The 13,854-nt window shown below is 36.8% G+C and overlaps 2 protein-coding genes across 5 annotated transcripts; both read right to left on the bottom strand.

Annotated features, from left to right (window-relative positions):
• Window positions 1-1,810: 1,810 nt before the first annotated feature.
• On the bottom strand, window positions 1,811-6,935 carry LOC18040272 (probable E3 ubiquitin-protein ligase RHG1A). 4 transcript variants are annotated; one of them, XM_024183428.1, is made up of 6 exons: window positions 6,796-6,935; window positions 3,807-5,540; window positions 2,996-3,049; window positions 2,646-2,744; window positions 2,418-2,558; window positions 1,811-2,298 (listed from the first exon to the last, which is right to left on the bottom strand). In XM_024183428.1, the coding sequence occupies exons 2-6, from the start codon at window positions 5,475-5,477 to the stop codon at window positions 2,161-2,163; spliced, it is 2,103 nt and encodes a 700-aa protein (XP_024039196.1). In that variant the 5' UTR covers window positions 5,478-5,540; window positions 6,796-6,935; the 3' UTR covers window positions 1,811-2,160. The 4 variants fall into 4 exon arrangements, with proteins under 4 accessions (XP_024039196.1, XP_024039194.1, XP_024039195.1 ...); XM_024183426.1 differs by lacking the exon at window positions 6,796-6,935 and adding an exon at window positions 6,351-6,622; XM_024183427.1 differs by lacking the exon at window positions 6,796-6,935 and adding an exon at window positions 6,179-6,253.
• Window positions 6,936-10,186: 3,251 nt separating this feature from the next.
• LOC18040271 (NAC domain-containing protein 96) lies at window positions 10,187-13,849 on the bottom strand. The gene is made up of 5 exons (XM_024184489.1): window positions 13,802-13,849; window positions 12,486-13,711; window positions 11,299-11,604; window positions 11,177-11,229; window positions 10,187-10,667 (listed from the first exon to the last, which is right to left on the bottom strand). The coding sequence occupies exons 2-5, from the start codon at window positions 13,005-13,007 to the stop codon at window positions 10,559-10,561; spliced, it is 990 nt and encodes a 329-aa protein (XP_024040257.1). The 5' UTR covers window positions 13,008-13,711; window positions 13,802-13,849; the 3' UTR covers window positions 10,187-10,558.
• Window positions 13,850-13,854: the final 5 nt, after the last annotated feature.

Raw genomic sequence — 13,854 nt, 5'->3', positions numbered from 1 at the left:
ATTATATTTATTTGAATAATAATATTATATTTAACTAAATAATAATTTACATTGATTCTAAATTAAAATTATTTTAAAATAATATTATTATATTAATAGAGAATTAATAAATATAATATTATTATATTTATTTTAAAAATAATAGTACTATATTTATTTAATATTAATAATAATAAATAGTTTATTCTAAGAAAATATTAATTTTGTACTAAATAATATTATATTATTATTTTATATAATAATAAATTTAATATAATTATATTAAATAAAATAAAATAAGGTTTCATTTTGTATTAAAATTAATAATTTATTGTTCATAATTAAGAATATTAATAATTATAATAAATTTACAAATATAATAAAATAAATATTATTCATTAAATATATTTTTTATTAGTTTTGTAATTAAAAACTATAATTCTTTAAATAAGAATAAAATTGTAATTTGAAACTATTTACTCCTAATCCAAGACAAAGTAAACACATAAATTGGATTCTGATCTCTATTCCATGCTTCCATTCCAGTGTAAGTAAACAACATACTCCCACTCCCACTCCACACTTCCAATATTAGGATTCACACTCCTCAGGATTCTCAATCCAATCCAAAAAGCAAACGCTACCTTAAACTACAGGTAAATTTGTCATTTTATTATTATTTTTATCTTAAATGATTTTTAAAAATTAAATTAATAAAAAAGTATTCCTCAAATTACGGATTGTGTTATCTTAATCAGCCATAACTTACTCCCTCCTCCAATTTTGACTACGTAGCCAAAACCTACAAAATGAGAAGATTAATAATATGGAGCATTATGACAGCCTACGCTAGTTGGAAAAATATTAATAAATTGTATCTTGGTCTTTTTTTTTTTTTCCTTTTCAAAATTTTCCTTTGTTTGTGGCTTTTGTACTAAGAAGCACCAAAGTAGCACATTATTGAAATTTTAAAGAGAAAAATGTTAAAAGTGAAAAATCAAAGATAAAATTAGACATGCGAAAGAAAAAGATGAAAATAAAAATTCTTCTACTTCTTTATTTTTCTTAGAATATTATTATCATTATTATTATTATTATTATTTTTAATTTTTAGGAAAGGTTAAAGCTTTTTTTTGCTTTCCTGATTGTCTATTAGAATATTATTATTCTTATTTTAAAATTAATAATTTGTGGGGGACTAGGGGTGAGCTGTCTTTTTAAAGAAAATTTTGAGTACTCAGTAAAATGTCAATGGCTAAAAAGTACTTGCACAACTTCACAAGTCAACTGAAGGGGTGATGTGAAGTTGATTAGTAAATAGAGGGTTAGACTGAAATTAAGCCACGAAAAGAATGCAATTCCCGATGTCACCTTTTGTGGCGTGCTGGGAACAAAAAATCGAGTAACCAGGTAACCAACAAGGTTAGGCCTCCATCCCCACGCATTCTCATTTCAAAAATGGCATGCTTGGTTAGTGGGCTCGGTGACGTGAAGCCTTTGGAAGTAAAGATCCATCGGCCAAGAGCCCGCTAAATGCGGTCACCCCGACACCGATAAGCCATGCTTCAGAAATGTTACATAACAGAAGGGTATGATCAGGAGATCGCCAATCCCCTGCACCGACTGGGGAAAATTATTTTTTGATTGGATGAGATGTCCAAGTACGTGTATCGTCTCTCTCATAAGCTCTCTTTTACAGGAAAATTTGGGACGTCAGTCTCCAATGAGAATGGAAAATAATAAACTGATGTATCATTCTCAGTTCACACCAACCAAAGCTTGACTAGCCTTTCTGTTCTTAAGAAATACCACAACCTAAAAAGCGAAGAAGTAATATAAATTTTAATTGCATTAATCTGAATGCTCAATGGGCATCATTACTTAAATTAATTGTTCATTAGCAAACGGAGAAACTAAAGGCTAGAGTTGCTCTCTTCGGTTACAAACATCGATTGCTTCCGAAAATAAAATTTAGCCAGAGAGAAAAAGTAGGGGGGGGGGGGGGGGGGGGGTGGTGAAGGAAGATCTGGCTACGGGAGAGGGGAGGCCTGGACGAGCTTCAACGAGGATGAATAGGATTGGCAGGTTGCACATTGCATTCCCTACCAGTTTAGGAATACAATAATGAACAAATTCATGATCATCCAATTTGAGAAACCACAGCCCAAAACTAATGTTCCTCTATGAGGAGGTGGACAGGGCCGTTGTTTTGCAAATGGGGCACAAATTTTTGTGCATCAGCCATTGTTTAATACAACTGGTGTGAAAATCATGCCCGCAATGTAGTATTCCTGTATCTTCTCCATCATTATATTCCTCCTGTGCATTACAAAACAAAGATTAAGCAAAAAATACATTGGTAAACAATGAAGAAGATAAAATCACTTCATGACAAATTCACGGAAACTGGAATCAACCAGAATATAGCAAGTCATTACCTGACAGATACAACACGGTTCTTGCTCCTGTTGGGATCCCAGGGAAATTGAATATTTCTGCTGTTTCAAACGGTTTTTGATAGTTTCTTCAGTCAATCCTGTGCTCACATTTCCAATGCGCTCCTCCAGAGCCAACAATTCCTATAATCCCAACAAACATTGTGTTATGAACGAAATATTCTCCGCAAGCTGGAATTTACATGTCAAAAATCCTTGTACAAATTATACCTCATATGACATATTATCAACATCAAGCCGCATATCTCTATGCCGATCATTAATGTCAGCCACCCCAAAAAAGACTGACTGGTCAAGAATCATAACATCCTGGCACAGACAAGGACAAAGTCAAATGTCAAGCCACCTTGTTTTCAACAAAATAAAGAAGTACTCCGATGTTAAATTACACTTGGTTCAACATCCATAAACCAAAAAGAGAAAGTTGGCTACCGATGTTAAATTACATAAGCCTGAATTGTAGACAAAATAAAATTATGTGTATTTCCATGTTTTATGTTAGTCATCATAGAATGCTAGTGATTTTGTCTATTAATATATACATAGATGTGAGAGCTAACCTCAAATTGCAAGCCCTCTCCCCTACGCATGAGATCCAACACATTGCGAATCTGCTGAAGATAACACAATATAAGTTCCCATTCAATGTTTCATTTGCCAATAGTATTGGATAACATTGAAAAAAGAAGTGCAACGAAAAAAGTGAAATTAGGAAACACAGTAGGCACAAAAAGAGAGGGAAAAAAAAAAGAAGTGAAACATTTCTAATACATGATTACTTTTCAAATTAAATATGAACACATGCATGCACATGCACATGCACAGACAAAGAAGAGAAACAATTAGTGTTTGCTACAACACCTAAACATGGAATAGAAAAACAATGAATGTCCAAATGATAAACAAAATCTAAGTTTCAGACAGCAGCAATTTGAAATGTTTTGCCAAAGTACCTCAATTGATAAATAAGAAACTAAGCAAGAAAAGCACTTGCCGACATTGATGATGCAAGAGACCTCATCATACAGAGAAAAGTTTCCTCATATACACCCTTTTCTTTGTTCTTTTTTTAAAGAATAAACACATGATCCTAAAGATACATTACACAGATAGAAAAGGTGGGATGAAAATGATACATCATCTTGGAAAAGCAAAGAAATATATGAGTCAACAGATAACATTAGTCATCACAACTTTTGAGTTTTTAACTAAGGAAGCAGAGTTTATGATGACCATCACAGTAGAAACAGATCAGAATTTTGATATAATAAAGACCAACCAAAATGTTATCCATATTCAGTATATTAAATTATAACGAAATTCTAAGGGGAAAAACATCATAGCCAGACAACCAAAAATTCAAGAACAGACCTCAGATACAAGAAGCCTGTTTCTTCCTTCACCGACAGCAGCCAAAGCTCGCAATGGATGCGGAAATCCAAGTACACCGTCTTGTCTCTCCAACCGTGATGCTGACCTAGGGTAAGACGGATGATGCCTCTGATTACCAGCTCCAGATGAAAGCACCATCTCTTCAGGAGAAAGCGGAACTGAATGCGGTGGCGTTTGATTACTGCTCTGCCCCGCAGACTCAGAACCAGAGGAAGAAGTCAATGATCGGCGAATCAATTCTGAAAACCTACGAGGATATTGATAAGGATTTGGATGAGGAACCCATGTAGGAGCAGATGGTGGATGAACACCTGAACTTGAACCTGCTCTAGATGAAGAAGCAACATTTCCTGGTGTACTTATATTTCCACCAGCTAAACTTCGATTTGCCGGACTCCGAACCAAATTTCTCAAATCAGGTGCAGGAATAAACATAGGATTTTCCAATATATTTCTTCCCATTATTCTTGGTCTGGCTTCCTCGCGTTGAATGTCCCTATCTCTGGCACCATTAGAACTAGATGAACTTCCACTCCTTGAGCTAGAACCTTTATCCCACCGAAATGGTTGCAAATTTTGTGGAAACATGGGTACGTGCAATAGAACAGGCTGACTTTGAGGACCTGTATTTTCGACTGATGGAGCTGCCATTGAGTCCAAAGATTGATCATTCGGTGGAAGTCTTGATGACTCTTGGGTAGATGAAATACTAGAATGTCTAACTGCAGCGTTTGTTGGAAATTGAGCATAGGGCATAACTTTTTGCTGGTTTGAAGGGTTTATACGCACACGGTAGTTTCTTCTGGATCTTTCTGCATTTCCTGCCACAGGCCATTCAGGAAGGCCATCACGAACTGGTCCTCTCACACCTAATCCACGTCCTGAGTTCACCTGCCCAGAAGGATCAGATATGCTTAAACTGCTGCCTCCATTGTAAGAAGCAGATACAGCAGAGCAAGCACTACTTTCTGCATGCTGGAAGTAACTAGAAGTTCCACCGACAGATGAATTTTCGACATTTCCTTCAAGAGCTTTTCTTTTGCAAGAGGCACGGCGACCACCCTCAGATGAACTACCAGGTCTACCATTATTCTCTTCGGCCAGATATCCACCACTTCCTGAAGGCAGTAGAAAAGAATCAGAACTACCAGGAGGTGGAATCCGCTCATCTACTGATGAGCCTGACTTGTGTAAATTAGGGCATCCCATGACTTGAAAATTATCACCATCATCACTCACAAAACCTGCATTTAAGTTGAGATTTTGGGACATCATATTGGAGTTGGAACTTTGCACCAACATAGGATTAACATTAGCGCCATCCACCGGCATACTACTAGTAGGTTCACATTGCCAGCCAAGCTGTGTTCTCCGCTCATCATGGGTAACCTTATTTTGGGGCCCATGTGAGCTAGGTTCACCTAAGCTCCAAGCAGTTGACATTTGCTGTTCATGACTCATTGAGTTCACATATGTCATGGTTGTCCTTGTACCGGCGGGTGATAGCATATTATCTGGAGGTCGACTTTCTGGAGGATTCCGCATATTATTCCAGAACATTTGTTGATCAACAGCAGAAGTTGAGGTAGATCCATGGTCAAAGCTTAAGGTTTCTGGCAAGGAACCAATAGTACCCCTTTGCCCTTGCATCAGGGCAGATATAAGTTTCCCTATAAATTACTCTTTCTCGTTCCAAAAAAAAAGACAGCAAACCTGCCACAGTAAAACAAGGAGAACAACATTAATTTTTGCTGGTAAACAAACTCCCAGATGATGCAGCCATATAAAAGGCATTAAATAGAAGACAACTTGACCTAATTGCACAAGCAGCTTGATTTAACGATATGAATATGAAAAACTTCATACATCCATTCATCGACATGCATACAATTAGACCGCAACGGCATGAATATGAATATGACTGTAAGATGGACCATAAACAGCCATCGATTATGCCAACAGGCTTATCGATTTCACAAAGAAACATAAGAAAGCAGTAGTGGCCTAAGTAAACCGAAAAACTAATCGATCAATCAATCAATATTTTACGGTCAATACGGACATCCACATATACAAATATAAATGTACATCATCAAAGCTCAAAAAATTTTAAATTTTTCCTTGAAAGGATAAACATCAAGAACATTACAGCTACATCGTCATACCAACGCAAGTATGCAACAATTACATTATATAAATCAACAGCAGCAGCAGATATTGGAACAACAGCAGAAGTTGGAATTAAAATATTGAAAATTATCTCAAAAGCGTTAAAAAGTTTTGAAAACTTAGATAAAGGAAAAAAAATCAAGGATTTCAAGACGAGCTACAGTGGACCCGTAATTTCTTACCCAGAAAGGTGAGCAGATAAACAAAAACGCGTCCACACATGAGCTGATTATTAACCAGGCATTTTTTTTTTCTAGCTGGTTTTATAAATCAAAAACCAAAGCAAATAATAACTCAACGCTAGTATTTTATTTTATTTTTTTTAAAGAATGAAAACAAATAAGAGAGATTTACCTGAGCGGAATCAACCGATCGATATGGAAAAAAAAAAAAAAGAAGCAAAATAAATGCGGATAAACGGGCCTCTATTCTCTCCGAAGAACAGCAAGAGCAAGAGAAAGAGAAGGAGATTCAAAACAAACAATGAGAGAAAAGGAGAGAGGGAGAGAGAGAGAGAAGAGGGGCCTTGAAATAAGATGAGAATAAGGAGCAAACAAGGAAGGGGAGAGATTAAAAGCGGACAATAATCCGTAAATTTACCAAACAACCCCGACTGATTTTATTATTAATTTATTATTGTGTTACTGATCATAATAATAATAATAAGAAGAGCAGTTTCTTTCTATTTCTATTAATAAAATTCAAAAATTAAAAAAAAAAAAGGAAGAAAAAATTCTACAACTTGGCAAGCAAACCATGAAACTAATAAGAAATTGCGTTCCGTTGGGCCGCTTCTTACCGAATGGCGCTTCTCTATTCTCTAGACATAGACTGCTCCTTTTCCTTTTGAATAAAAACTAAACAAAATACCCCGTGTTTCAATGCGCGGTGTAGGCAGCCCCACTCTCGCGTTTTGTTTCCATCTTCTTCACGCCAAGCACCTGCCCCCTGCCCCTGGCCCCTTTTTTTTTTCTTTTTTTTTTTTTTTTTCCGCCTACCTTCACATGCATTTTTGGCCTTTGCACTCGTACATACCCTTCTTCCTCTCTCTCTCTCTCTCTCTCTCTCTCTCTTTTGGGGACCTTTGTGATTTGAGCTGTGTGACCAAAACAAAATTAACGCCAAACTTCACTCTCCTCTTTTTTATTTTTTGTCCTTCTAATTGTAATCATATCTCATGAGTACGCACGTGTCATTAGCTTAATTAGTTAGTCGGCCCCATTGTTAGATAGCTTAGATTTTCTTCCTCTACCTAATAATCTTGATTGCTTGTATCAATTTTGACTGTCCATTAATGGGAACTTGTGTCACACATCACATTGTTGAACCATATAAATCGATTAATCGTCTGGGCTGTAATTGACCAAAATTGTATTGGATGTATTTTTGTATGTAATAAATATATTACCAGGGCCGCTTGGTTGCGCTGTCGGTTTAATTTTAGGTGCCAAAATCCTATTTTTAATGCATATGATGAGAATAATACTTTGGTAGCGATGATACCCGGAGATACAATGACAATACAAGTAGCTAACAAGACAATATGTTATTTACTTTTGCTTAAAAGAAGTGTGAATGCAAAGACACAAAGTCTCAATAGAATTTGTGCAATTGCAACTTCCTTTGTGTTGCGTCTGCTGCCATTCATATCACAATCGTGGCGTGGGCCTCATGTAATGTATTCTGATCCCATTAGTGCCTTTCATTATTTTTACCTTGCTCTTTCTTTCTTTCTTTCTTTTCAAAGGTGCTTGCTTTGCACCTTTGAATTTTATTTTTGAGCACCAAAACTGACTCTAATATGTCCATATGGATTGCTTATTTAATACAGCATTGCGTACTACTTGTATGAAAAATATATATATATATTAATATAAGAAGTGGCGATTCTTCCACCAAAGGGCAAAGGCACTATTGGGAACTTGCTATGCTTTTGAAAATGAGAATAAATTAGACAACCTAACCAAACCGGCTACACAACACAAGACAACAAAGGCTATGCAATTGCTCATGCTTTTAGGCGCGACTATCAACGAAATTTAAATGGCTAATTTGACTTTTCCTACAAGGAAGAAAATAAATGGATATTTGCTGTCATCGGTGGCACTCATGAATTGAATTAAGGGATGAGTCAGAGAAGGGCATCGCTTGCTGTTATTGGCAATTGTCATTTAACATAGTACATACGCCCAATATCTTTGCAATAGCATTTCTTTCTTTCTTTTCTCCTCTAAGGTGGGTGGGAGATGTAATTGAATCCATTATTTCAGAGGCATATAAAGCTTATGACCCCCCCCCCCCCCCCCCAAAAAAAAAAAAAAAAACTGGGTCTGCCAAAGAACAAACAGGACCGACTAAAATGACCCACCTACAACAGCATGTGTTAGCTTATGAGAAGATGATGAGGTTGAATGAATGTGTGATAATGATTATGCACAATTGCACATGGGCACGGCAACTGTTTGCACGCTAATTAAAATCTAAATGGGTTTCAATAGGGACTGGGAAAAGTGTCGAAAGTGTTTGTTATCGCCTAATGAAATTGTATGTATTACAAAGGAGGAAGATTGCCTCATAGCTAACGCGAAACAGCCGGCCGTGGCAACTTTGTTACATTCAATTTGTGTCTTGAACTTCGTAAAAAGAAAGTTAAGGGGTCTCGAGACAAAACGATAAAGACAGTCCACACTTCACACACACTGCAGAATATTGTCCTTAACTTCGATACAAAATAACGCACATGGGGTGACAGCAACAACATTGTCATACAAGTTCCAGAATCTTAAGTCAATTCACCTGTATCAATGCTTCTGCGGACCAAAAAAGGGTCGGTAAATTTATCTCTCTCCACCGTTGTGGACTGTGAAGTGAATCCGCCACCAACAACCTTGAGATGCACACATGCAGCTAGAATATGTTCCAGTGTGTGCTCCAAGTCTCCAAAACTCTAACATAAGAATAAAGATAATCTATACCAATTCATGGCAACACGTTTTAAAAATAGCTCCAGTCAGAATAATATTAATCTTTGCAAGTAGTAACATAAGAGAAAAATCATCAGAAAAATAAGAATGCTAGGCAACAGAACGAGGTGCAATATTTAATATGACAGCAGGAAATTTTGTGAAATTGATTACCATGCAGCTTTGTCATTCTAACAAGTACTCTGAAAGATCATAGCACCCTGGCAAGCTTACAACTCAAGTTATGTGGCAATTGTGAAAAACATTCACACCACAATCGCTTTCTATTCCTAAATTGCAACGAATGATCAGATCAAACCACCAGGTGGCTTTCTGTGATCTATTTGTAAATTACAAACCCTAGAATCAAGAGGTCAAGTACTTAAGCTCAAAAATAGTTTGACGGGGCTTTACAGCACAGTAAACGAAAGCAGAAAATGTAATAACATCCCAAACATTTCTGCAGCTACTACACGGTGTAAGGAAAGCCATCAGAGAAAAAACATTGTCCAGTTGAAAGAAGCAAGAAAACTTCGTCCTAAAGGCTAGAGAAGAAAGAGCAAAAGTACAAATGGGCAATCCTCGTGTGCTCGTGTGATTCCTAGATTTTGTTCTCTATCTCCAGTTTCTAGGCAATGAAAAGAAAGCTTTGGCATGTCAGTAGAGATACTGTGAGAAACAACCATGAATTCAGCCCAAAAATCAGTAAAAGAGTAAAAATGACAAATGTTAGAAATATATATGAGCAAGGCTAACAAAATAAGTTATTAGGAGTCAAGGAAAGCAGCGCAATCGTTATTAGTCAATTAGCATCAAGTGTAGTCATAATCAAATGTAATACGTACAAATCTTCATCACAAGTAGGTTTAAAAATGCAATTTGTCATCATCATTTTTAACACTCTAAGCATCTTCATCATAAGGCTATGCTGTGACCAAGGAAATAGACACCATTGAAATATTGACACATATTACAGCATTTAGAACCAAATAGCGAAAACAGAGAAGATTTAAGACAGAGGCCTTGATGAAAGAAGGCACCATAGTAACAAGAGGAAGAGCTAATATTCCCACAACCAAGAATGCTGCCATCAGCAGAGTAAATGCATGACAAAAAAGCCAGGTGAAGCAGCTGATACTCAAGATTGCATACGATATAACCCAACCAATAAGTCAATCTCTTTATGTTTGAAGTGGAGCAAAACGCCTGTTATAGAAATCTGCAAGCCAAACAAAACAAGAATTGCCAAATGTTTTGTCAAATTCATATCTAAGCCAATACTAGTGCCAGTATTTAAAGTTTGCAAGGAAAACAGAAAGATTGCAGCCAGAATAAGGACCTTAACAGGCAAAGCAGTTCCGTTACAACATCTCCTCCAACTTCAAAACTGAAAGTACATTCCTGCATCTAAGGTACATTTCTGCATCTAAAGTTTTTAGAAAGTTTTCTGATATACAAACTCTAATATTTTCTGCTGGGTGATTAAAGTCCACCTTTCTGTTTGCTGGGTGGTAATTCCCATTTCAAATCAATATTGGCAAGAATAACTCAATTCCAATATCATTAATATCCACATATACTTCAGTGTATTCTGGGGCATCATGGCACAAGATCATCCAACTCAATGAAATCTTCCCCCAAAATTGATTGTAACTGCTGGGCTTCTACAGCATCAATCAACAGAGAAGTACCAGCAAGCCCAGATGTACTGACCTACACAGAAGCCATAATGGAGAAAGAAATGTAAGTAATTTGATGAATACAGACATGATTCCATAAGATACATGTATATAAATTGGATTTCACAGCACTTGAATTAGTTGAGAGCTCAGAGACTGGGCACCTCAGATCAACAACTAAAGTATGTGCTTGACACCTAATTAAGATAGTAAAAGTAAATAATTCACCAGAGTTGGGATTGATTTTTTATAGTTGAACAAAACATGGAGTCGCAAATACCGACATCTTTGAAAAAAATTTGCTTTGCAACAAGAAGTTGCCGACTGTTTCTGAAGAAAACTTGATATTGTTCAGGAAAGCTGAAGAAAAGAGTTTATACATGCAACAAATTGCAATGAAACTTATGCACTGTATGCAATCAACATGCTAAAGTGGCATATTGTGTGCGACTTAAGGCAGATGCACGAAGTGTGATCCCATACTGCTTCACTTAAACATCCAACATAAAACAACCGAATGGTGCAAATAAAACTTTACCCAGTGAAAGGAAATGTATCAGGGGGAAATCTGTGATCCTTGGTTCTAAAAGGCTAAACATAAAACATTAGAAAAAACAAATGACAGTATAAATTAACAGGGGAAGCTTTGAAGTATATTACCTGCTCCTTTGATGGGATGCCAGCTGGAAACTGGAAACTGGCATCAGAAGCAGGCCTAGATGTGACATGGTCATCTAGCTGACTAACCAACCTCACTGGATATATGCATGTATCATTTCTCCTGTCTATAGAATTGTCATCATCTACTTTACCTTCAGAGGAATCTGGTATGAGAAATCCATCATGCTGAATACCAATATGGCGAACTGCAGAAACACTTTCTCCAGCACCACTACTTAAACTAACCTCTGATTTGCTTTTTCCACCACGAGATTTGACGAATATTCGGCAGAGGACAAAAGAGGCCTGCAGCAGGTTAAAACTGAGATAACATGGCAGCAACACAAGAAAAATAACTACAATTATGCACAAATCAAATGGATTATTATAACATGCACAAATCAATTGGTCTCTATGTCCCATGAATAAGAAAGTAAAACCATCTCAACTTCTGAACTAAATGAGTAGATAAAAAAATAAATTGAATAAAAATACCTTCCAAAGTTCAAATAGCACCACCTTTGGAGGTTGCAAAGAGCAGTACAATAAGAAGATTATGAGAAAGGAGTACAGGTAGATTATTTGTACATATTAACTGTGACATTTTTCACTAATGTGAGGTTATATATAGAGCTAACTGCTTGCTAAGTTAAAGACTTGACCACTTTCTCAACTAATTGAAGAGAGTACGAACGAGGTCAGGTGTGGAATAAATTTAGGTGAAATGATGCTACCAAATTGGATAAAGCAAAAGAGACAGACAATTAAGATCTTAAGTTATGCTTCAACCTGCTCGTAGTCTACAATAAAGAACATCTGCCAGAGATATATTCACAGAAAATGGAACATGCTCAACGATCAGCAAGAGTCTCCGACAGAACAAATTTCAACAATTCTCACATAAACAATAGGCAGCAAAAAGTATGAATTCCAGTTCAGACATCTACAACCGTAGTTAAAATGAACAATTTTTTTCAACACATTATCCAGATTTTATTAAAAAGAAACCAAAGCAGTGGTTTACAACAGAAAAAATATTCAAGCATTTAAATTCACTAAAAAACCACTACCGTTTCATCTGTCAGTGTACTTCAGAAATAGCAACAAAATATTTTTACCCCGAACACAACAGAATTTTAGCTGAACAAGAAAATAAAAAGTCATAACAGAAACTTGATTCGAAGTACCTTGACATGGTCATCAAGGGCGTACTCATGCATAAGCCAATGGGTTCTCACAGCAGTTTTCAAAGAATTTCCCAAATAAAACACGAAACTGGTTCTGGTCCCCAACACCAACTTCCCTCTTTTATTATTGTTGTTGTTGTTATAATTATTACAGCTAGTGTTCCTAACAACTACCTCTGTCACTCTCCCTCTCCTCCTCCAATATCCATTCTTTCCTTTTCTACATTTGCTGCCCTTCACAACACTAACTCTACCGTAACAATACCAGTGTCTCTTCCTTCCTCTGTATCCGTACGCATAGCACGTGGTCTCCGGTAATTCGTACGGTTCGTGCTCGTACAAATCAAGCTCCTTTATCAAATCATTATCGCAGAGATTGGTATCTTCTTCTTCAGTGCTTTTGTTTTTGTTGGTGAGGTAATAGCAGAGGAGTTGATCTTCGGAAGGATGGAACCGGCAACCTGGAGGAAGCGAAAACGACTCCATTTTCCTGTTGCCGTCGCTACGGTGGGTATCTCCCATTCGCCTTTTTACGCGTTTTGGGATAGAAAACCGAAAAAACCAACAGCAACCAAGAGAAAATCTGTTCAGAGGTTTATAGTGAAAGAGTAGCGTGCTCAGAAAGTTTCTCTGTACGAGTGAAGTGATACTGTCCTGCTCAAGTGTATGCTTTCCTTATTTGTAGTATGTCCACCTGGAGCGTGGAATCTCGGTTCTTATGGATGATGTGGCAGATTTAGATTGGTGGAAATGAGTAAATTTCTCCGACGGCTTAAATGGATGGTGGAGACAACATTTTTAATTGCGTCAAAGCGGCGAAGAAAGAAGCGACACGTGGAACTGGTGGTAGTGCTGAACTTTTGTGCTACTTCCGTTACAGCCGTTGATTTCGAGGGTATTCGATGATAAGATTTGTGTAGCATGGAAAATTGGTGCTACAGAGAAATAATTTATACTTGCTCTTATGATGTTCCAGATTCTGCGGGTATGCTTTCCTCGGTCTCTCTTTATAAAGAAGAGCGGTGCGATGTGCCGATATTCACTCGCTCTATATAGGCTATTAAATCTGGTCTTTCGTACACGTGTTAAATACGAGCTAGCGAGTATCTAGCTATTTATCTTCGCAGGTTGCCGTGGTCTCGTCAATTGTGTATGTCCCATGAGCAGCGATAAAAGAGATGCGGGTGTTTTGAAAATGGGAAGCAAATGCTTGTCCCGTCCGAAATCTGGAATTGTAACCCAAATGACAATGATAATAGGCCTCGGCCCAATAATTAATTAATATGTAGCATACAGGGAGTATGGTAAAAACCCACCAGTTAAATAGACAAAGGCTTCGACTTCATCTCTTTCCTGCGGTTTTGATAGA

This window comes from Citrus clementina, unplaced genomic scaffold (assembly GCF_000493195.1).
Source record: "Citrus clementina cultivar Clemenules unplaced genomic scaffold, Citrus_clementina_v1.0 scaffold_5, whole genome shotgun sequence".
Taxonomy (NCBI): Eukaryota; Viridiplantae; Streptophyta; class Magnoliopsida; order Sapindales; family Rutaceae; genus Citrus; species Citrus x clementina.
This window is presented reverse-complemented; position numbering and strand designations above follow the sequence as displayed.

Bases quoted from the DNA above. Each gene is read 5' to 3' on its own strand.
- LOC18040272 (XM_024183428.1), bottom strand. From the start codon at position 5,477: ATGCAAGGGCAAAGGGGTACTATTGGTTCCTTGCCAGAAACCTTAAGC. The intron at 3,050-3,806 runs GTCTGTTCTTGA...TGTTATCTTCAG, and splicing joins ACAGGCTTCTTGTATCTGAG to CAGATTCGCAATGTGTTGGA. The intron at 2,559-2,645 runs GTATAATTTGTA...TTGGGATTATAG, and splicing joins TTGATAATATGTCATATGAG to GAATTGTTGGCTCTGGAGGA.
- LOC18040271 (XM_024184489.1), bottom strand. From the start codon at position 13,007: ATGGGAGATACCCACCGTAGCGACGGCAACAGGAAAATGGAGTCGTTT. The intron at 11,605-12,485 runs GTACTTCGAATC...AACCTGCTGCAG, and splicing joins CCCTTGATGACCATGTCAAG to GCCTCTTTTGTCCTCTGCCG. The intron at 10,668-11,176 runs GTAAAGTTTTAT...TGTGTAGGTCAG, and splicing joins GATACATTTCCTTTCACTGG to TACATCTGGGCTTGCTGGTA.